The 20,910-nt window shown below is 40.6% G+C and overlaps 1 protein-coding gene across 11 annotated transcripts in view; it reads left to right on the top strand.

Annotated features, from left to right (window-relative positions):
- Window positions 1–20,910, top strand: part of MACF1 (microtubule actin crosslinking factor 1) — a 341,269-nt gene that overhangs the window by 168,363 nt on the left and 151,996 nt on the right. For 9 of the 11 annotated variants that reach the window (XM_038557825.1, XM_038557827.1, XM_038557826.1 and 6 more), the window contains 15 exons: window positions 6,292–6,458; window positions 7,481–7,593; window positions 7,698–7,804; window positions 8,217–8,336; window positions 8,488–8,583; window positions 9,224–9,351; window positions 9,435–9,528; window positions 9,731–9,885; window positions 10,685–10,961; window positions 12,726–12,854; window positions 13,703–13,780; window positions 14,392–14,553; window positions 16,347–16,451; window positions 17,331–17,426; window positions 18,516–18,641. In XM_038557825.1, the coding sequence (XP_038413753.1) occupies window positions 6,292–6,458; window positions 7,481–7,593; window positions 7,698–7,804; window positions 8,217–8,336; window positions 8,488–8,583; window positions 9,224–9,351; window positions 9,435–9,528; window positions 9,731–9,885; window positions 10,685–10,961; window positions 12,726–12,854; window positions 13,703–13,780; window positions 14,392–14,553; window positions 16,347–16,451; window positions 17,331–17,426; window positions 18,516–18,641 (1,953 nt within the window). Of the gene's footprint in view, window positions 1–6,291; window positions 6,459–7,480; window positions 7,594–7,697; window positions 7,805–8,216; window positions 8,337–8,487; window positions 8,584–9,223; window positions 9,352–9,434; window positions 9,529–9,730; window positions 9,886–10,684; window positions 10,962–12,725; window positions 12,855–13,702; window positions 13,781–14,391; window positions 14,554–16,346; window positions 16,452–17,330; window positions 17,427–18,515; window positions 18,642–20,162; window positions 20,169–20,910 lie in introns of all 11 variants that reach the window. The other 2 variants (XM_038557817.1, XM_038557818.1) reach the window with 1 other exon arrangement.

Below are 20,910 nucleotides of genomic sequence, written 5' to 3'. Positions count from 1 at the left end.
TTTCCTCTTGAACCTACCTATCTTAATGGATCAACCCCTCAATTGTCTATTCCAGTTTCAACTTATTTCAACTTCTAGTCTTTGTTTACATCTACTTTCTACCTATAATTCTTACCTTCTTTCTCTTTGTCTATTCTATATCCTTTAAGGATAAGTTTAAATCATACTTTTTTTTTTTTTTAATCACTCTAACCCATACTAACTTTTCATTCTGCTGAGATCCTCTGCTGGATATCACTATTAGTAAATAGTATTATGGTTGCTTTTTTGGGGCCTTCAGCATAACCTACCACATATGGTACATACAAGAAAAGAGGGATCCCCTTTGTATTTGACCTTTTATAAAGTTTTTCTTGTTATTGGGCTCCCAGTGAAATTACAGTCAGTTCATGAAAAATGATGAATGAATTTGTGTCACCATCTGGCTAGTTCAGTCGATATCAACTTTTATAGAGATCAACCCACATAATTGGTTAAACAAAAAAGAGAGACAAAGAAACCTAAGACAGTTTTAGTTATATTGTTTCTGAGAATATAAGCATCCTAATTTGAAGCGTTGAATGTATTGTGTATAAGTCTTAATCACATTAGAAGTTTAAAAAAATAATTCACATCACTTATAAAAACACACACAGCAAGTGTTCATATTATAGAAATCATAAATAAATACCAATAGGATGAATGAATGGGGAAAAAAACCCTAATCCAGTGTTATACAACTGTATTCCTGTGACTGGGGATAAAATTTCCAGTAGCAACATGGATCCAGAAAGGTACCATTGTGTCTCAGAAATCTTAATAAGAAATAAAAACAATGTTTTCTAGACTATTCACTCAAAAAGTAGTTTATTTTTTTTAAGTAGCTTTATTGATGAAAAAACATTGATGCCAAAGATGCATGTAAAGAGTTTGAATAACATGGTTTTATGAAATGTAAAAGTAGAAAATACATTAATTTGAATTTTAAAAAATTTTATTTAAATTCCAGTTAGTTATCATACAATATAATATTAGTTTTGGGTGTATCATACAGTAATTCAACGCTTCATATAACACCTGTGTTCATCACAGCAAGTGACATTAATTCTAAATTAATGCATTAGATACACTGCTTAATTTTAAATATGTATATATACATAAATAACCTTCTAAAAGTTTATATATTCAAGAGGACCAGAGAGCTTCCCTTTCTCCGTTCCTCTCTCCCATCCATCTATTATCATTTGGGAAAATTGGGAAAGGCCTTATATTTGGGATAGTCTTATTTTAGCCAGATAGGGTGGCCATCACCTAAATTCTTTGAAGACAAGCATGTCTATTTTTTTTATTTCCCTCTTTTCACCTGGATAACTTCTATTTATATCTTGAAACTGAGCATAAATGTCATCCCAGAGAGGTTCCTTGGCCTTGCTAGTCTGGATTGCTTGCTTACCTCTGTCCCATCATTCACCCCTCTCCTCTGTGAGGCATACTGCTAAATTGCTTGGGCTTGAGGCCTGAGGTTGTGCTTTTTATCTTGAGAAACCAAGAACTTAAACATAGCTTCTAGAATATAGTGGTTGTCAAGGAACAACAGAATAAATAATTGGTGTTAGACTTTTTTTTTTTTTTTAAGATTTTATTTTCTTAAAGTAATCTCTACCCCTGACATGGGGCTCAAACTCACAATCTTGAGATCAGGAGTCCCATGCTCTAATGAGTGAGCCAGCCAGGAGCCCCAGTGTTTGACCTTTTTATTTTGAAATACCAAGAACTTAACCACAGTTCCTAGAATATAGTGGTTGTCAAAGAAGTAACAGAATGAACAAATGGTGTTTGACTTTGTTCTTCTCCGTGGTATCTGGAATACTGTTAAGCACAGATGATGTTGTTCAATAAATACTTATTGAATTATTAGGAACACACTAAGTTTCTAGATATACCTCAGAGAAGGAATTAATCAAGGTTTGGGAAATGTGGGTTGAAAGACAATTCAGGTAGACATGCATAGTCTCTGGGATGGTGTTGAGGCTGTCCTCTCCAGATGGCTTCTTCTTAAACATTCAGATGAGATGGGTTGCATGGATGGTACAGTCATTTGGGTGTCTGACTCTTGGTTTCAGCTCAGGTCATGATCTCAAGGTTGTGGGATCAAGCCCCCTGTCAGGCTACACACCCAGGTGGAGAGTCTGTTAAAGTTTCTCTCTGCCTCTCCCTTCCCTGGCTTGCTTGGGCTTGCTCACTCTTTCTCAGATAAATACATACATACATACATACATACATACATACATACATACATACATAAAGTAAGTAAGTAAGTAAGTAATAAAAAAATAAAATAAAATGATAAAATAAAATAAAATAAAATAAAATAAAACCCAGATAAGGGAGAAAGCTCCTTGACGCTGAAGCCAGGATTCTGCATTTGGGAGATTAAGTTAAAGCTTCTGTTTAGCCCCAAGGACAGCACTGTGCACTCCATGTGGGAACATTCCATGAAGAGATGGACAAAAGCCCAATTTAATTACTGAGATGGTTGTGATGATAATCCCATTTTTCTCATCCAGTTCACAGTCTAGGAAGGGCCCTAATCCAAATAGAGTATTTTTCCTTTCCCTGAGGGATCCAGACATTTCCCTGTCTCATTATCGCTGTGTAGGGAATCTGAAGTAAAGCTGTTGGGATCCCTGGGTGGCGCAGCGGTTTGGCGCCTGCCTTTGGCCCAGGGCACGATCCTGGAGACCCGGGATCGAATCCCACGTCGGGCTCCCGGTGCATGGAGCCTGCTTCTCCCTCTGCCTGTGTCTCTGCCTCTCTCTCTCTCTGTGACTATCATGAATAAATAAATAAAATCTTTAAAAAAAAAAAAAAAAAAATGAAGTAAAGCTGTTCATTGAACTATTTTTGGTGCAATATACAAGATACTATGATTGGCAGATAGGATGCCATCCAAGATTGACTGTAGTTGTATTGGACATACAATACTAATTAATCAAATGTAATTTTTTTGAATAAAGAACCCAGATACTCAAATTTTTTCTTGTTTATTCAAATTCTATTCCTTTTCACTTCAGCATATCCTGTTCCTGACCGTGTTTTGCTTTAATATGTATGTGAAATGGCTGCAGTGGAAGTGCTAGGATCTGTCAGTGGTGGGTGGTATATAGCCACTGAAATAAGCATCTCAAAGTGTTGTTAAGGAGAAGCAATAGAATTGGTAGTAGGGAGGGACTGTTTTCATTGGAGTCACAGGATGATGGCTTGGGTACCATGATCCATTGTTTTGGGCCCTCCATTTTGCAACTATGTACATTCCTTTTTAAGCATACTTGGAGTTGACTGGGTTTTAGGGGATTGACTTACAGTGATCATACTTGCTAGAGATTAACTGATATAAATTAATTAATTTATAATATGAGTTGTAACTGCCAAGTGGTACAGTATTAGACCACTCAGTGTATCTTGTTGCTTTAAGATATCTGTATCGTGAGCAAATACTAATCTAAAGGTTGTTAGGTGAACATGGATTCAGAGCAAAGACACGGTGGGTAGAATGGATAGGTTTGTAGGGTGATCTCACTAACTGGAATCATCAAAGTTTGGCAGCCTGATTTCTCCTGTAGAAATGCACTTATCAAGGGGATGAGAGTCCTGGAATCTACTAGTTAGACCACCATTTTGCCATTACAGTCTTGGCGGCATCATGCATTGATTTCCCCTTTCTAGACTCCATGCAGACTACCCATACTCTTGTTCCCTTAGTCTTTCTTCAGACACCTTAGTGATATTTAGTTGTCTTCAGCTTTCCTAATAGAGTATTAAAGTTCCTGGCCCTGTGTTTTTCTGAATTTAGAATATCTTCACCTGATATTTAATCTTATCTACTAGGACTTGAGTTTATAAATTTAACATTCAAAGACTGGGAAGTGACCTATTGTTGATTGCCCCCTTGTACTGATCACCAGGGAGGCTACTCCTTTCACAGTGCCACACCTGATGGAGATAGCTGAGAGACAGGTGTTCTACTAACATGCCTGCGCCTTCCCTGCCCAAAACACCTGGCCCCAAAATTGTGCTGGGCATGCTGTTTTCTTATGATGGGAAAGAAATGCACATACCCTAGGCATATTACCTATATCACTTTATTTCATCCTTATAATGACACTATGAGAAAGTTATTTTCTATTTTAAATATGGGGAAGATAGAGACAGCCTGAATGGCTCAGCGGTTTAGTGCCTCCTTCAGCCCAGGGCGTAATCCTAGAGACCCGGGATCGAGTCCCACATCGGGCTTCCTGCATGGAACTTGCTTCCCCCTCTGCCTATGTCTCTGCCTCTCTCTCTCTCTCTCTCTCTCTCTCTCTCTCTCTCTCTGTGTGTGTGTCTCTCATGAATAAATAAATAAAATCTTTAAAAAAAAATATGGAAAAAAAATATGGGGAAGATAGGGTGCAAAAAGCTTAAGTAATTTGCCTGAGGTTACATTCCTGCTAAGTACCTCCTCTCAAATGCATGTCTCTCTGACTCAAAGGCTTAGTTATTAGTTACTCTGTCTTATTGAGAAAGGTTATTTTGTAGCTCTCATTATAAAAGTAAAATATGTTCATTATTTAAAGTCTGAAGAAAGGTAAAAAGAAAATTATCCATAGTCCCACTCCAGGAGAGACAACCATTGTTGATGTTAGTTCAAACTTGTTTGGTTATACTACACACTGTTTTGAATTTACTAATAAGTAAGTTTGCAGAGTTCTAGGTGGGCCTTACCCCAAAATATGTTCGTTTATCTTATTTTTTTACATTTGTTTATTGTTTTATTTTTAAACTAAGTGATTATATTAAGCATGTAAATATCCAGCATATGACCAGCACAATACTAGGTGTGTGGGTGATATATGGAAGCACTGTGATCGCTGAGTCTCAGAGTTAGAGGTTGTTTCTTCTACAATATCCCCACTTCTGCTTGAACACACCATGTTGAGGAACTCTTCCTCATAGGGGCTGCCTGGAATTTTAGATAGTTCTGACTATGAAGATGTGGTACTGGCTCCTCAGGAAACCTATAGTCTAGGGGAGATAAGATAAAATGTATGAAATAAAAGCCAATAATTAAAGATAACATTTAATATTATGTGGGAGTAAGAGTTGAAGGAAGAGCCATCATCCATGCAAGGAAGAGCACACATAGCCCTGTGTTTGGACTAGGTCTTTACTATATAATCTTGTTGGTTATCACAGCAATCCCGAGACAGTCCTAAAACCTTGTCTCAGGTATTATTCCCACTTTATAGATGTTATGACTGAGGTGTTATGAGCTTACAGTTGGTGAAGTTGATGAAGTTGACATTTAAGCCCGGGTCTGCATGGAACCAAAGGCATGGATTTCCTTCTGTACCACAGAATCTTCTCTCTAAAGTAGTTCCTTTGCTAGATTTGGCAGTTTCATAAAATAAAGTTTTTTTCTTGTAAAAATGCACACATATAAAAAAAATTGGAAAATATAAACATCACCTCTAATGCTACCATTTAGAGATACCTGTGATGACTGGTTTCGTGTCTTTCTCTCTTGTACTTACCCTTATTTACTCTCATGTACACATGTGCATTTACCACATGCCCTCTGCATATGTATGTGTATTTATATACATATGACTATATACTTAGGTAGTCAGTATATCTTTTATACAAACCACTATCATTGTATATTATTTTGTATTCTTTTTCTTTTCATGAAATATGGTGATCATTTTCCCGTATCCTTAATATTGGGACAGATATATAAAAGGTAAAATACTTTTTTAACTCCTACAAAGACATCTACCATGTGTACGTGCTCTTAATTTGTAACCAATCAATCCTTTATTAGAGTTGAAGCTCTACAGTTTTTACTGTAATGTTTATCATATTTTGATAAGCATTCTGGTATAAACTTTTTTGTGTGTGTATCTCTGATGGTTTCCTATTGTGTATGTGTATTTTAAGACTTTTGATTCAAAAACTGCCATCTGGAGGAGTTCTGTCGTGTGGACTCTCCCTCACCTGTGTGGTGTGTGAGAATTGGGGTTGGGTGTTCTCTCCAGTACTGAACAGTGTCATTACAAAAAACTCTCCCTGTTCTTGATAGGTGAAAAATGACCTCTTTTGGGGTTTTAACTTGCATCCCTTTGACAACCAAAGAGAATGAATGTGTGTTGCAGTTGTCATCTCAAGCTCTGCCAACCTTGGATCTCCCAAGAGCCATGTGTATGAAGAAGAGAAGGCCCGAAGGCTTCATCTTATTTATACTAAAGTGCTCTGTGTCCGATTTGTTGACAGATCTCTGACATCTACATTAGTGGAGAGTCAGGGGACATGTCAGCCAAGGAGAAGCTGCTCTTGTGGACCCAGAAGGTGACAGCTGGCTACACAGGGATCAAATGTACCAACTTTTCCTCTTGCTGGAGTGATGGGAAGATGTTCAATGCACTTATTCACCGATACAGGTAAATGCAGTAGAAGTTCACTGTTCCTAGAGGGGCTTCTCACCTTGCTTGAAATGAGTTATAATGCTGTTTTTCCCCTCAACCAAGAATCAAGACTCTGGTTCATGTTACTCATTTAGAAAAGGAATATATAAGGCAGCCCAGGTGGCTCAGCGGTTTAGAGCTGCCTTTGGCCCAGGGTATGATCCTGGAGACCTGGGATCGAGTCCCATGTCGGGCTCCCTGCATGGAGCCTGCTTCTCCCTCTGCCTGTGTCTTTGCCTCTTTCTGTCTCTCTCTGTGTCTCTCATGAATGAATGAATGAATGAATATTTAAAAAATAAAAAATGAATATATATTGAACCTCTACTGTTCTAGCACTGGGTACAAATAACAGTAAACAAAATAGCTTTTGTTTACTGGAAAGCTCTTGCTTTCCCAGAGCTTATTTGTTTGTTAGGCAACAAACACATAAATACATGGTGTTATATGACGGGGAGTACAATGGAGGAGTAGAAAGTGATGGGGTTTGTTATATTTTGGACAGGGTAGCTGGAGATTGACTCTTTGACTAGGGTATTGGAGCAGAGCTGTAAAGGAACAAGCCATGCAGGCCTTCTAGGGTCAGAGTACTTCACTGGGAGGAAACAGCAAGTGCAGAGGGCCTGAAGTGGGGCTTACTTGTAGTGGATGAGGAACAGCAGGTGGCTAGAGTGAGAGGAGTGAGGAAGATAGGAATTATGATGACAAAAATAAAAATGCTTGCACTCTTAGTGGTCATAAACACATCCCAATTTTCACTTTCTACTAGGTTATGATTCCAGTGAAATCCAGTCTACTTGCTGTCTGTGTTTAGAGTGAGCGAGCACTGAGTTCCTGTCATGTAATTAAAAATGGAGTTAGTGCTTTTCTAAACCTCTTGCTTTCTGTCTAACACAATCAGTATAGTCCAGTTCTGGGTGCTTCTGAGAGGTTTACTTTGTGTGAACGCATATGTAATGTGTAGATGGTGGCCTTTCATTTGCCTTGGTGGACTTTTACAGACCTGATCTGGTGGATATGGAGAGGGTACAAATCCAAAGTAACCGTGAGAATTTGGAGCAGGCTTTTGAAGTGGCAGAAAGACTGGGGGTCACCCGCTTACTGGATGCAGAAGGTGAGACCTGGCCAGAGTTGAGTATGTTTGGCTTATATTCATTGTCTTTCTCCTGGCAGCTTCCTCTGTTCTGACTAAGAGATTTCTCACCCTGTTTCTCTCAGATGTGGATGTGCCATCTCCAGATGAAAAGTCTGTGATCACTTATGTGTCTTCAATTTATGATGCCTTCCCTAAAGTCCCTGAGGGTGGAGAGGGGATCAGTGCTACGGTAAATGAACACTTTCCCAAAATGCCTTCTGACTTTGATATGTTTGGGTGGAAGTATTAATTAGACCTTATTTTTCAAACACTCACTGTATGCAGAGCACTTTTATACATAGCAAATTGAATCCACAACATCTTTATACATGGTCATTGTCTTTGGTCCCCAGAAATGAGTCTAGATGCTCCTAATTTTATAGCATCCAGCATAGACTATTCTAGTGCCAGAAAATTGAATCCCATCTTGAGAGCCCTTGAGGAGCCCTGAAACTGGACTAAAAGCATTAAGCTGAGCAGCTGTGTAGGCAATTAGAAGAAGGGGGTTTTATGTGGTTGGGGGTAGCCTAAGCTGCTGTCTTCTGTGCTTGTTTTGTATACTGCTAATCAGAAGGTGTATGATATCTACCTTTTGGCAATAGGAAGTAGACTCCAGGTGGCAAGAATACCAAAGCCGAGTGGACTCCCTTATTCCTTGGATCAAACAGCATACATTACTGATGTCTGATAAATCTTTCCCCCAGAACCCTGTTGAACTAAAGGTAAGGTCATGGACTTAAATTGTTTTTTATAAAATTCATTCCTGGGATTAAGTCTCAGAGCTTTTGCTGCTGGCTCCTGAGTGAGGTGGCATAAAAGGTGGGTCAGGTTGCTTATATCCATCTATTCATTTACCAAATGTTAATTTTTTAGGCACTTTATAACCAATATATACACTTCAAAGAAACAGAAATTCTGGCCAAGGAGAGAGAAAAAGGAAGAATTGAGGAATTATATAAATTATTAGAGGTAAGGAAGCTTATCCTTTGCTGATTCTTAGGGTGTGCCTGGTTTGCCTTATTGTTATTTCTTTGTCAGACTGCCTGCATCCTCTTCCCAACCTGGAATGATAACAATAGTCTCAGGGTGACAAACAAGCCTCACTTTTGGTCTCGTCTTGAAAATTTGTGGTAAAGGGGCAGGCAGTATCAACCACCTGTATTTTTAAAGCAGGCTTTTGAAAAATGGCATGCGTTTTTTTCAGAAATATGAGTTTTGTGAATGAGCTTTCTGTTTTTCAAAAGGAAGTAGTTCTTTCACTAAGATGGAAAGACTCTTCCATCCACATTTTGATTCCTAGAGAATTTGAAGCTGTTGATTTGGGCATTGGGCCTTTCTAGAAGGGGGTTATTGAGAGGACAGGAGGATTTATGGAAAACATAGAAGAAATGGAAAGATTTAGAACACGCAGTAGTCCCTATATTTTGGAGGTGGTTTCTCTCACCTCAAGGTGAGCTACTGCTAAATATTCAGGTTCCTCTTATTGGACAATGGAAGTAACTGCAGGTGGCGGGATGAAGAAGCTAGAAGTGAGGTAGTGAGAACGTGTAAAACTGGGCCTGAGGGTCTGTGTTTTTGGACTAAATCAGTGTCTCTGGGTTTTTTTAAGGTGTGGATTGAATTTGGCCGAATTAAACTGCCTCAAGGTTACCACCCAAATGACGTGGAGGAAGAGTGGGGAAAGCTCATCATTGAGATGTTGGAGCGAGAGAAGTCGCTTCGCCCAGCTGTGGAGAGGTGGGCCCAGGGCCTGAAGGTGACCTGATGCTACCTTTCCACTTTGAGCCTGGCATGTGACTATGATGTTTGTCTTATTGTAGGCTGGAATTGCTGCTACAGATTGCAAACAAAATCCAGAATGGTGCTTTGAACTGTGAAGAGAAGCTGACACTAGCTAAGAATACACTGCAGGCTGTGAGTGCTGTCTCTGCTCGTGTCACATGTTCTCCCCTTCTCACTCTCTGCTCTCATGGTCCAGATTACTGATTGGGAAATCCAGCTGTGTCACTTCATCACTTCTGGATGTGCAGTGACCCCCCGTAGCTCCTTGAGTCCTTGTGGGTGGGGCCACTGGCTTTCTCCCACTTCCATTACTCCCTTTCTCTCTCTCTCTCAGGACGCTGCTCACCTGGAATCAGGACAGCCGGTTCAGTGCGAGTCAGATGTCATCATGTACATTCAGGAATGTGAAGGTCTCATCAGGCAGCTGCAGGTGGACCTCCAGATCCTACGGGATGAGAATTACTACCAGCTAGAAGAGCTGGCTTTTAGGTGAGGAACATGGGATTCAGACAGAGGGCTTGCTTACTACTGAGGCTCACAGATGGAGAGTCAGGCTCTGAATCTTGTAATCTGGGTCGGAGGTCAGCATCTTGGTGGGGTTACTAGGGGTATTTGGTGCAGGCAAGTTCTCATGGTGGAGGACAACTTCCCCTTACTGCAGACTCTGTAGTACCTGTAGTACTATAGGAATTCCTAATCATTGTAGTACCTTATAATACCCACACATATTTCAGAGTGACCTGCAGGGATACAGTACCACATCTGGGTTAGAGCTGCTGGTGAGCCAATGCATTATTGTATAGAGAAGAATACCAAGCCCCATAAAGGGGAAGAGGATCATCTAAGTCATGTAATTGGTACAGAGCCGAGACTTAGACTCACATCTTTTGACCCCTTATCCATTGTTCATTCTATTATACTATCCAAAAGTTAATAAACAGAAACTAGTTTGCCTCCTTCCAATTAATACTGCAATTTGGCATTTGCCTCATGAACGATGAAGATACTAATACCTCCTTATGTTCATATAACACTTCTTCTTTTTCAAAACACTTTTTCCTGATATGATCTCATTTTTATTTTTACCTCATCCTTATCAAATGGATAAGGAATATTTTATCTTAAAAAGTGCATTACAGGGGTTTGGGTTGGCCCAGTCGGTGGAGCCTGTGACCTTTGATCTTAGGGTTGTGAGTTCAAGCCCCACGTTGGACATGGAGCCCACTTAAAAAAAGAAAAGTAGGTTACAGATTTAAATCTCTTCCTTTTTTCTCTTCTTACATTTCAGGGTTATGCGCCTGCAGGATGAGCTGGTCACCTTGCGTCTAGAGTGCACAAACTTGTATCGAAAGGGCCATTTCACTTCACTTGAATTGGCTCCACCCTCTACTTTAACCACTACTCATCTTAAGGCAGAACCCTTGACCAAGGGAACCCATTCTTCCTCTACCTCCTGGTTCCGAAAGCCCATGACTCGGGCTGAACTTGTGTCTATCTCCTCCTCTGAAGATGAAGGCAATCTTCGATTTGTGTATGAACTACTGTCTTGGGTAGAAGAAATGCAGGTGGGTGTATGTTCCAAGTACTTAAGCAGTGTATTCAGGTTTTTTTTTTTTTAATTTATTTTTTATTGGTGTTCAATTTACCAACATACAGAATAACCCCCAGTACCCGTCACCCATTCACTCCCACCCCCCGCCCTCCTCCCCTTCTACCACCCTTAGTTCATTTCCCAGAGTTAGCAGTCTTTACGTTCTGTCTCCCTTTCTGATATTTCCCACACATTTCTTCTCCCTTCCCTTATATTCCCTTTCACTGTTATTTATATTCCCCAAATGAATGAGTACATATAATGTTTGTCCTTCTCCGATTGACTTACTTCACTCAGCATAATACCCTCCAGTTCCATCCACGTTGAAGCAAATGGTGGGTATTTGTCATTTCTAATAGCTGAGTAATATTCCATTGTATACATAAACCACATCTTTTTTATCCACTCATCTTTCGATGGACACCGAGGCTCCTTCCACAGCTTGGCTATTGTGGCCATTGCTGCTATAAACATCGGGGTGCAGGTGTCCCTGCGTTTCATTGCATCTGTATCTTTGGGGTAAATCCCCAACAGTGCAATTGCTGGGTCGTAGGGCACGTCTATTTTTAACTCTTTGAGGAACTTCCACACAGTTTTCCAGAGTGGCTGCACCGGTATTCAGGTTTTACTGGATCCGGCAACTTGTCCTAAGGGTGCTAGGTTGCTCTGTGCTCCTTGTGTAAACTCTTAATTGTTGACTCAAGCCCCCTTCACAAATGTTAAACGGGTGGGGTCAGCTCAAATCCTCAGAAATCCCACACCCAATAGCATAGGCTTTTCTGATTTGAAGTTCTATGGGAATCCATTCCCTTTAGCTAACCATGCTCAAAGTGGGTGGAGCTCATGGGAGAGAGTGTAGTCTGTAAATCTTAGTCATCTTTTCAGAAATTTCCTCATTGGCAGAGGAGCTTATTCTTGACTCTTTGTTGTTGGTCTTACCTCTTCAGTTTAAGCAAGGTTGCTGTGTTTCACAAATCTTAGGGGTACTGTTTGCATGTTTTCTAGGTTAGTGGTTCAATTTGATATTGTCCTTATCCTTCTAATCCTTTTGTTTTCTCTTTTTAAGATTTTATTTATTTATTTGAGAGAGAGCATGAGCAGGAGAGAAGCAGAGGGAGAGGGAGAAGCAGACTCCCCACTGAGTAGAGCCCAATGTGGGGCTTGGTCCTAGGACCCCAAGATTATGACCTGAGCTAAAGTCAGACACTTAATAGACTGAGCCACCCAGGTGCCCCATCCTTTTGTTTTCTATTAAATTCTTCCCCATGAAAAAAAAATAAATTCTTCCCCATGTACCAATAAATAAAAACATCCAAGAGAAGCTATTTGTAAATTATCTACCATTGATCAATAGTTGATGCCATGAATGAAGTTTAACATTTTCAGATACTTCTTATATCCATTCTGATTGTGAAATGAAGGGGCTCCATAAAGGAAAATGCCTAAACTATAAAGTTAATCTTCAGCCTGTGGAAACACCTTTCTGGTTGGTAAATTCAGGAATGTATCCCAAAATGCACCAACAGAAGGCTGCCCTTGCTGCAGTAGCTGGTGGGGTCTAGTCTCCAGCCCCTTGGGGGTGACAATGGCATGTTTTCCTATGAGAGGCCATGATGGAGGTGGCTTAGGTCTCCTTTTGCCCAGTCTTCTACCTTCAACCCCCTTGCCCAACATCAATTCTGAAATTTTTCCGTGTTTGCCAATTCAGTCAATTATGTACATATTTTTCCTTTTCCAGATGAAACTAGAACGAGCAGAATGGGGCAATGACCTGCCTAGTGTGGAGTTACAGCTGGAAACACAGCAGCACATCCACACTAGTGTGGAAGAACTGGGCTCAAGTGTCAAAGAGGCCAGGCTGTATGAGGTACGTGCTATTCTGAATCCATTATGAGAAGGTGCAGTGGGGCAGGGCGGGTAATGGAATAGTGTGCATGGTGCAGCTATTTCCGAGGAGAAGTGGGTTCTGCGGGCATCTGGGTGGCTCAGTCAGTTCAGCATCCAACTCTTGATTTCAGCTCAGGTCTTGATCTCAGGGTTGTAAGTTCAAGCCCTGTTTTGGGTTCCATGCTGGGCATGGAGCCTACTTAAAAAAAAAAAATAAAAGGCAAGTAGGGGGCTCTGGAAAAGAATGATAACATGAGCAGCACTTTACAAACAAATTCCCTTTCCACATGAAATGTCTCTTTTGCTCTTTGAAATACCCTTATGAGCAAGGTATTTTTATTAACCTCTTTTTACTAAAAAAAGAATAGTGATATAGAAAGCTAAAGTCAAAATCAGTATGTAGTGGGTGCAGTTTCCAAACACAGGCCCTCTCCCCTAAAACTTTCTGCTCTTTCCACTTCACCTCCTGCCTGCAAGGGAGAGCTGATACAGGGAAACTTCTTCAGTCTCTCCCTCCCTCATTCTGTCTTCCCCATTTGTAATTTTAACTTTCCTCTTCAAAAAAGCAATCGAGTAGTTTGGGTATCATTAGGCATAAGTTTTGCTAGAAACCTCCCAGAGTTACTGGAAGTATCAGATCAGTCAGCTGTATTCACCCCACTGAATTGTCCCTCACCCAGTGCTGCCCCAGGCTTTAAAACCTGACCCAGAGATTTGTTATCTCAACTAACCAGTTCTTATCTGTGTGCAGACATAGTTGAAACCATATTGTACATATAGTTCGCTTACTTTTTCTCTAATGTATCTATTTCATTCCTTTCTTATCAGGGAAAAATGTCCCAAAATTTTCATACCAGTTATGTCGAAACTCTTGGAAAGCTGGAGACACAATATTGTAAACTGAAGGTGAGTTTTGGCTCTTTTATTTTCTTCATGGACAATACAGTTCTTTCCAAACAACTGTCTTCACTAATTCAGAAAGTTTATATGGTTCAGCCCTGTTTTGGTTTTCTGTTATTAGGTTATACCACTTACTTTGTAATTGTTCATATGTATTACGGCATTTTCTGTTTTCTTAGTGGATCAGAAACTACTGCCCCAGAATGGTTTAATTAAGTAGAAACTGCCCTAGTTTCCATGTTTTACCCAGGAGTGGCTGTATGTGTCTTGAGACACCAAAACTAAAAGTTCGAGATTAGTAGGAAGGAGACTCCTCTTCTATGTCTTCTTTGTTCCTGTCTTTTGAGATTGTCCAGGGTAGGACAGGTCTAGGATCATCCTTTATTCAGGGAGCCCCACAAAAGCCTGATGAGTTCTAACTTCTTGCTAGGATTGACCAGGGCTCTGGGAGTCCTGTACCAAACTTGTACTAAATTTGAGTTCAGGTAGGCACACCCAGTGATGAAAAATCAAGGCCAAATTTATTTCTTGGGTTATTCTTTGCTTTGATGCCACATGTGCTGTCTTTTACATGGGAAATCCTGGGAATCTAACTTTGTAATCCTTGCTTTGTCTAGGAAACTTCTAGCTTCCGGATGAGGCACCTCCAGAGCCTGCATAAATTTGTCTCCAGAGCTACAGCTGAGTTGATCTGGTTGAATGAGAAGGAGGAGGAGGAACTAGCATATGATTGGAGTGACAACAATCCCAACATCTCAGCCAAGAGAAATTATTTCTCTGTAAGTCTAGCACAACAGACCTGTCATATTTATGTAATAGCAGAAGGAGATAGAGAGGCTAGTCTATTGAGAACTTGGATTTCTGGATTTGCATTCTGCTTAGGTAGAAATAGGCACCTCCCTATTTAAATGGATCTGCATGTGAGAAGAATACATGGAGAGATGGGAACCTGAGCCCTGGAATGAATTTACGTAGACTGCATTTAGAAAGGAAGTGTCTTGGAGCACCTGGGTGCCTCAGTCAGTTTAAGTGTCTGCCTTTGGCTTAGGTCATGATCCCAGGGTCCCTCTGCTTAGTGGGAGTCTGTTTCTCCCTCTCCCCTCCCCCTGCTCCTTCTCTCTCTCTCTCTCACTCTCTCTCTCTCACACACACACACACACACCCTTGCTCTTAAATAAATTTTTTAAAAAGGCAGCGTCTTGGACAAAGAATATCAATCTGCAAGTTGAATCATTTCAGAATAGCTTTGTGTTTAAGATGATAGGCTTTGCAGTGAAAGAGACCTAGGTTCAAACTCTTACTCCTCTGCTTAACTGGCTTTTTGACCCTTAGCAAGTTATTTAATCTCGGTGGACCTCTCTGTAAAATGGGATAGTAGTACTACTTCAAAGGATTGTGTAAAAGATTGACTAACTAATAAAGGCAAAGCACTTAGTTTGGAGCTTAGAAATTGTATAACTGAGGTATACTCTTGGCTTCTCACAAATTCTGAATTCTCTTAAATCCATTTAATAATTTTTTGGTCAGAATTCTTCATTTGTAGAACGGGAAAGAAAATTCGGTATTGGACAATGGTATAATACTTTTTATTCTTTTTTTTTCAGTGAATATAGGTAGGGTCATTTTGTTGCTAAGTGCGGCTTTTTAAGGATTTTATAAATTTTATGCAAATAAGCAGCTTTTTTTTTTTAAGATGTATTTATTTATTCATGAGAGACACAGAGAGAGAGAGAGAAGAGAGAGAGAGAGGCAGAGACACAGGCAGAGGGAGAAGCAGGCTCCATGCAGGGAGCTCGATATGGGATTCGATCCAGGATTCCAGGATCACACCCTGGACTGAACGTGGCGCTAAACCGCTGAGCTACTGGGGCTGCCCAGCTTTTTTTTTTTAATTAACACTTACTTTAGATACTTTTTAATTCCATTAGGGTTTAGAAAATATAAACTTCTCCTGGTTGGAGAATGGTAATATGATTCTTCTGTAGTAAAGGAGAAGGAATAGATGCTAGAAGACAGAAAACAGTCTGTCTGAGAATGGGAAGTAGGCTATGGTAAAGATAAAAAGAAAGTGCGTAGGAAGAAGGGATCGGATCTGACAGCAGGGATCAGTACCCAGCTTCATAGAAGAGCAAGCCTCTAAATAGGGTCCCATACTGTTAACATCATGTATAGTCAGTGGAGGGCACTGCAGGCTAATGAAACAGTCTGAGCAAAGCCGGCCAGTCAGTGATTGGGATCTTGGGGTATGTCAGGTACTGTGTTAGGCCAACGGGGACATGAACCAGCTGCTCCTGCCAAGTCACCTCCTTCCTCTGCCTTCAGTGCTCATCCAATGTTCCCCTGCTTCCTTAGGTCTGGCCTAGGTCCCATATCCTTTGTGAATCATTCTCTAGTAATTCTAGCGTTTTTGCTCTTCTCTGAAACCCTCTGGCATGTGCTGTTTACTCCTCTGATTTTGGCACCAACCCCATGTTGTAGGCTCCTTTAAAGTCAGGCAAGGAACACAGCCTTTTCTTTCTTGCTCCTCCCCCTTTAATAGCATTTATTGCATATAATGGAATTCAATTTTCAGGAGTTGACAATGCAGCTGGAGGAGAAACAGGATGTGTTTCGGTCTCTACAAGATACAGCAGAGCTGCTGTCACTTGAGAACCACCCAGCCAAGCAGACTGTGGAGGTATGTGACTTGAGAATGTGTGGGGGTCAAGTGCTCAGAGGTTGTCATTAGAGAGGCATTAAATCTGAGACTTTGTTCTGCTGAAACACCTGGAGGAGGAAGTGTCAGTGATCATTCGTCTTGGATCCTCTCTCTTCATCCCAGCCCGCAAAAGAGTACAGACAAAAGAGAATATGATAAGATACTAGAAGAGCTATTGACTCCTATGAACCATATTTTTTCAAATAAGCATCCAGGCAGATCCTGGTGTGGTGCCTTTGCCCAGAGTAGAGAGAGAGTAGAGGAATCTGGGAGAGATTTATATAGTCCAGGTTTTGCTGATCATTTACAGCTGACTCTTGAACAACCTGGGTTTGAACTGTCTGGGCCCACTTATATGCGGATTTAAAAAAAAAATAAATTCTGTATAGTACTGTAAATGTATTTTCTCTTAATGGTTTTTTTAGTAACATTGTCTTTGCTGTAGCTTACTTTCTAGCAAATATATACAGTATATGATATATAACACACAAAATAGGTGCTTATGGACTGTTTATGTTCTAGGTAAGGCTTCCAGACAGACTATTAGTAGTTAAGTTTCTGGGGAGTCGAGTCATGTGTGGATTTCCAGCGGTACAGGGATTCGGCACCCCTAACCCCTCCATTGTTCGAGGGTTAGTTGTAGTTGGAACTGAGCGTGGAAGAGGCCTTTTTTCTATGTAACTGCATTGGATGAAAGGCAAGCCTCTTTCTGATGGCCAGTGCTCAGCAGGTGCCCATCGGGGATCCCCGTGTATCTTCTGTTGGCCTGTCGTTGGCAGAGGTGTGCTTAGAAGAGAGCATTGCACACATATATGTTGTTAAGCCCTGCCCTTCTGTGTGTGTGCTTGGCTGCTGCAGGCTTACAGCGCTGCCGCCCAGTCCCAGCTGCAGTGGATGAAGCAGCTGTGCTTGTGTGTCGAGCAGCATGTGAAAGAGAATACTGCTTACTTTCAGGTATGTGGACTTTGTGTCTGTGTGCACATTGTGTGCATGATGAGTGCGTGATTATCAGAGAGGGTGAAGGAAGACCCTTTCCATTCAGGTATGTATCTGTGTGTGCGTGCACGAGAGCCTGTGCATGGAAGAGGTGGGCTGAAAAACAAGTCTGTATCAGTTAACCTATACTGTGTGAGCCACCACCCTAAAGCACAGCTGTTCAAAGCAGCAGTCCTTGAGTTAGCTTTTGATTCTGTGAGTTGGTAATTTGGGTTAGGCCAGCTGAAATGAGAAAAGATGATTTTCTCACCAGCTTCTGGAGGGCTGCAGGCAGCTGGCAGGCAGGCTGGGGGCTGGCTGGTCACAAATAGCATCACTTCCGTGTCAGACAGTTGGGTTGGGTGGTGGGGTACAAGTCTGTATACAAGTCTCTAGCATCTAATAGGCTGTCCTAGGTTTCTTCACAGAGTAGCTGTGTTCCACACGTGGCCAGAGAGAGCAAGACCTGGTGCATAAGCCCATTTTTCTGCTGTCACATTTATTAATGTGTCTTTGGCCAAAGCAAGACATGTGCTCAAAGCCAGGTTCAAAGGGAGAAGAAGACCCTCTCTCTTGATGGGAGAAGCTGTAAAATATCAGGACCATTTTTCTTCAGTCTATCACAATGTCGAGAATATAGTCCTTGTTTTCAACAAGGAGGGTGGCAGAAGGAAAGAAGCTGTTAACCTCTGTTTGGGTTTGCCCTACATTAAATAATCTTTCTGATCATTTTGTAACCTTGTCAGTGGATTGGAACACTTGACCCTTCAGCCTCTAAGCTCTTCATGACATTTACCTCATAGCCAGGTGTCATCACTTGAAGTGTTTCTGAGGAGGGGAAGCTGACTGACTTTCCTAGAGAGTGCCTTAAGGTCTGTGGGTGTCATCACGGATATTTCCCGGATGTGGCATTTTCAGCCCCATTTCTACTCCTGTGGACCTTCTAATGACGTATCACTAATCCAGGAGAGTAATCAGTTCTCAGTTCAGCACAAGACGATTGCTCAATCGGTTAACATCCATGTGCTGTGATGAGTTGAGCATGAGGTACCCCTCCTATCCCCACAGTTCTTCAGTGATGCGCGGGACCTGGAGTCATTCTTGAGGAACCTCCAAGACTCCATCAAACGAAAATATTCCTGTGACCACAACACCAGCTTATCTCGCCTTGAGGACCTGCTCCAGGACTCCATGGTGGGTGTTGCCTCAGCGGGGTGATTACCTCTGAGAAACAGAGTAAACCATCCCAGCTGCTGCTGTTTATATCCTTGAAAGCTCTGGGGCAATGGGTCAATACTATACAGTTTGGCTCACATTCAAATAGAGTTTAACCCCAATTTTGCTCTTTTTTCTTTTTCTTCTTTTCTTTCCTTAAAGAAGTTGCTAATTAGATTCCTTTGGGTATGCTGTTGCAGTAATGGCCTAGTCCTCTCCCCTTGAGCCAGTTAGTGCTCAGCATACTTTCTTTGCATTGTTCTTATTTTAATTCAATAGTTGGGATAAAAGATGTGGTGTAGAGCATGAAAATATGGAGTTGAAGGGGATTAGGTGACATCAAAATCTTTTTTACTCTCTCATGCAAAATGAATTAAAACCAAACCAAACCAGTGAATTAGACCTGAGCCAAATTTTTCCTCGTTGGTCATTTTGGTAAAATGAGATATTAGAATATCAATTTAACTAAGGGTGACATTAATATCTTGTTTAGATATAATGCAATATTTGTCCAGTTAATGTAGCTATATGAACTTAAAAAAATTTTGGCATCCAGTGTTTAATCCAATCAATTTTATATTCATTTTCTCCAGTGAATTATTCTTTCAAGAGTGCCAGTAATAAAATCAGAGCAGGATAGTTTACATGTATTGAATGTATATTACACAGAGTTGGCAAGACAAGGCTCCAGCTACATCCCAAATTAAGATAGAATAGTATGTAATAGGGAAATTATTTTTTCTATATGAGAAGCAGGGGGCTCTCACTTCAGTAGAAAATGATAAGAGAACCAGAAAAACCCAAAATGTCATTTTTTTCATAAATGAGACTTGAGTATTTGTGAACATTAGTTGATTATTTATTGATTTGTTTTTACATTTTCAGATGTTATTAACCTGTGAATGGGTTCACATTCAGTGTTTCACCTGGGCAAATAATCTGTTAATTTAATTAACTTGGAATGAAGGATAAAAACCTGACGTTTTAGATGTTGTCTCTAGAATGTCTCTCTTGGAGGTACTTCAAATATGAAGGAGGAATATAATAATCCTTGGCTATTATCTCCTCCCTTCCACAGAGTACCTTCCTGTCTTAGGGTAACTCCTCTGCAATTGTTGTCATATCTTCTCTTCTCGAGGGTCGCTGCTCTGTTCCCTCCTCTCCAGGTCAGGGGCATCGGGTTGGCGGCGTCATCTGGGCATGAAGTCACCTGGGTCTGCTCCTCAGCTTTTCCTCAGCTTGTCCGTCAGGTTCGGGAGCATCTGTCATGGCTTCTGGTTCTTTTCAGAACTTTTACCACGCTGAGCACTTGGTCTCTGGAACTTGAGATGTTTGGCTGTGGGTTAGACAGAAATTTACATCTTTATTGCAAGGAAACGGAAATGGGTAGACCAGCTCTCAAATATGGAACAGTGTGGCTGTCTCCCTGATATATTCCATTCCTCTTTCTTAACTAATAAGTTAAAGTTGTATTTCTTCCAATCATGCTCCCGGGGACAGGCACAGGTAGTTTATTTAAGCATTTCTTTTTCTTTACTTGCATATTCTTAATTCTTTAATGGCATTTCTTAACATTATTAACTCTTTACTCTCATCACATCTACTTCCATCCTAAGAAAGCCCTCTTCTAAGGACTTTATACCTCAAAATGGGCTTGACACATCCTGGTGATACATGAAAGTTACCTTTTACTCTCTAACACAATTGGTAGTAGATTGCTACCAATTTTGTGGACAAGAAGTTATTAGTTTTTAAGATAATGGGGTTTGCAGAGACTTGAGAGCTTGAATTTTGCATGATACTTCTTTCAAACTAGTCAAATTTACGTAACTGTGGCACAGCAAGACACTAAAATGTAAATCCTACATTTGTCATGATGTCTTCACCAACAGCACCAGTTTATAAATTGTTGGTGGAAGAGCTAAGATCTTTCTCTACAAAGTTTGACTCAATTTAAGAAAGTGAAATTTAATAGTGGAGCTTGGGAGGTATAATTATTTAAAAATTTCTTAAAGAGCACAATTCTGGCTTCTCCTAAGCAGAAGGCAAGAACTGGCTTCTACCAGTAAGAAACTGAATAATAATAATAGCAACAGCAATGTTGTTATTATTCTTAAACTTCCACGCTTTCTGAACCTTATTTGGGGAAATCCCATGTTAGCTGTGTTTATTTGTATTTGGCAGTTGGCAGTTCTTTTTCGTTTTATGTTTTTATTATTTTTTGCATGTGGCTTCATGATTCATTGAA

This window comes from Canis lupus, chromosome 15 (assembly GCF_011100685.1).
Source record: "Canis lupus familiaris isolate Mischka breed German Shepherd chromosome 15, alternate assembly UU_Cfam_GSD_1.0, whole genome shotgun sequence".
Taxonomy (NCBI): domain Eukaryota; kingdom Metazoa; phylum Chordata; class Mammalia; order Carnivora; family Canidae; genus Canis; species Canis lupus.
The sequence above is the reverse complement of the archived record's forward strand: the minus strand, read 5'-3'. Positions and strand labels throughout refer to the sequence as shown.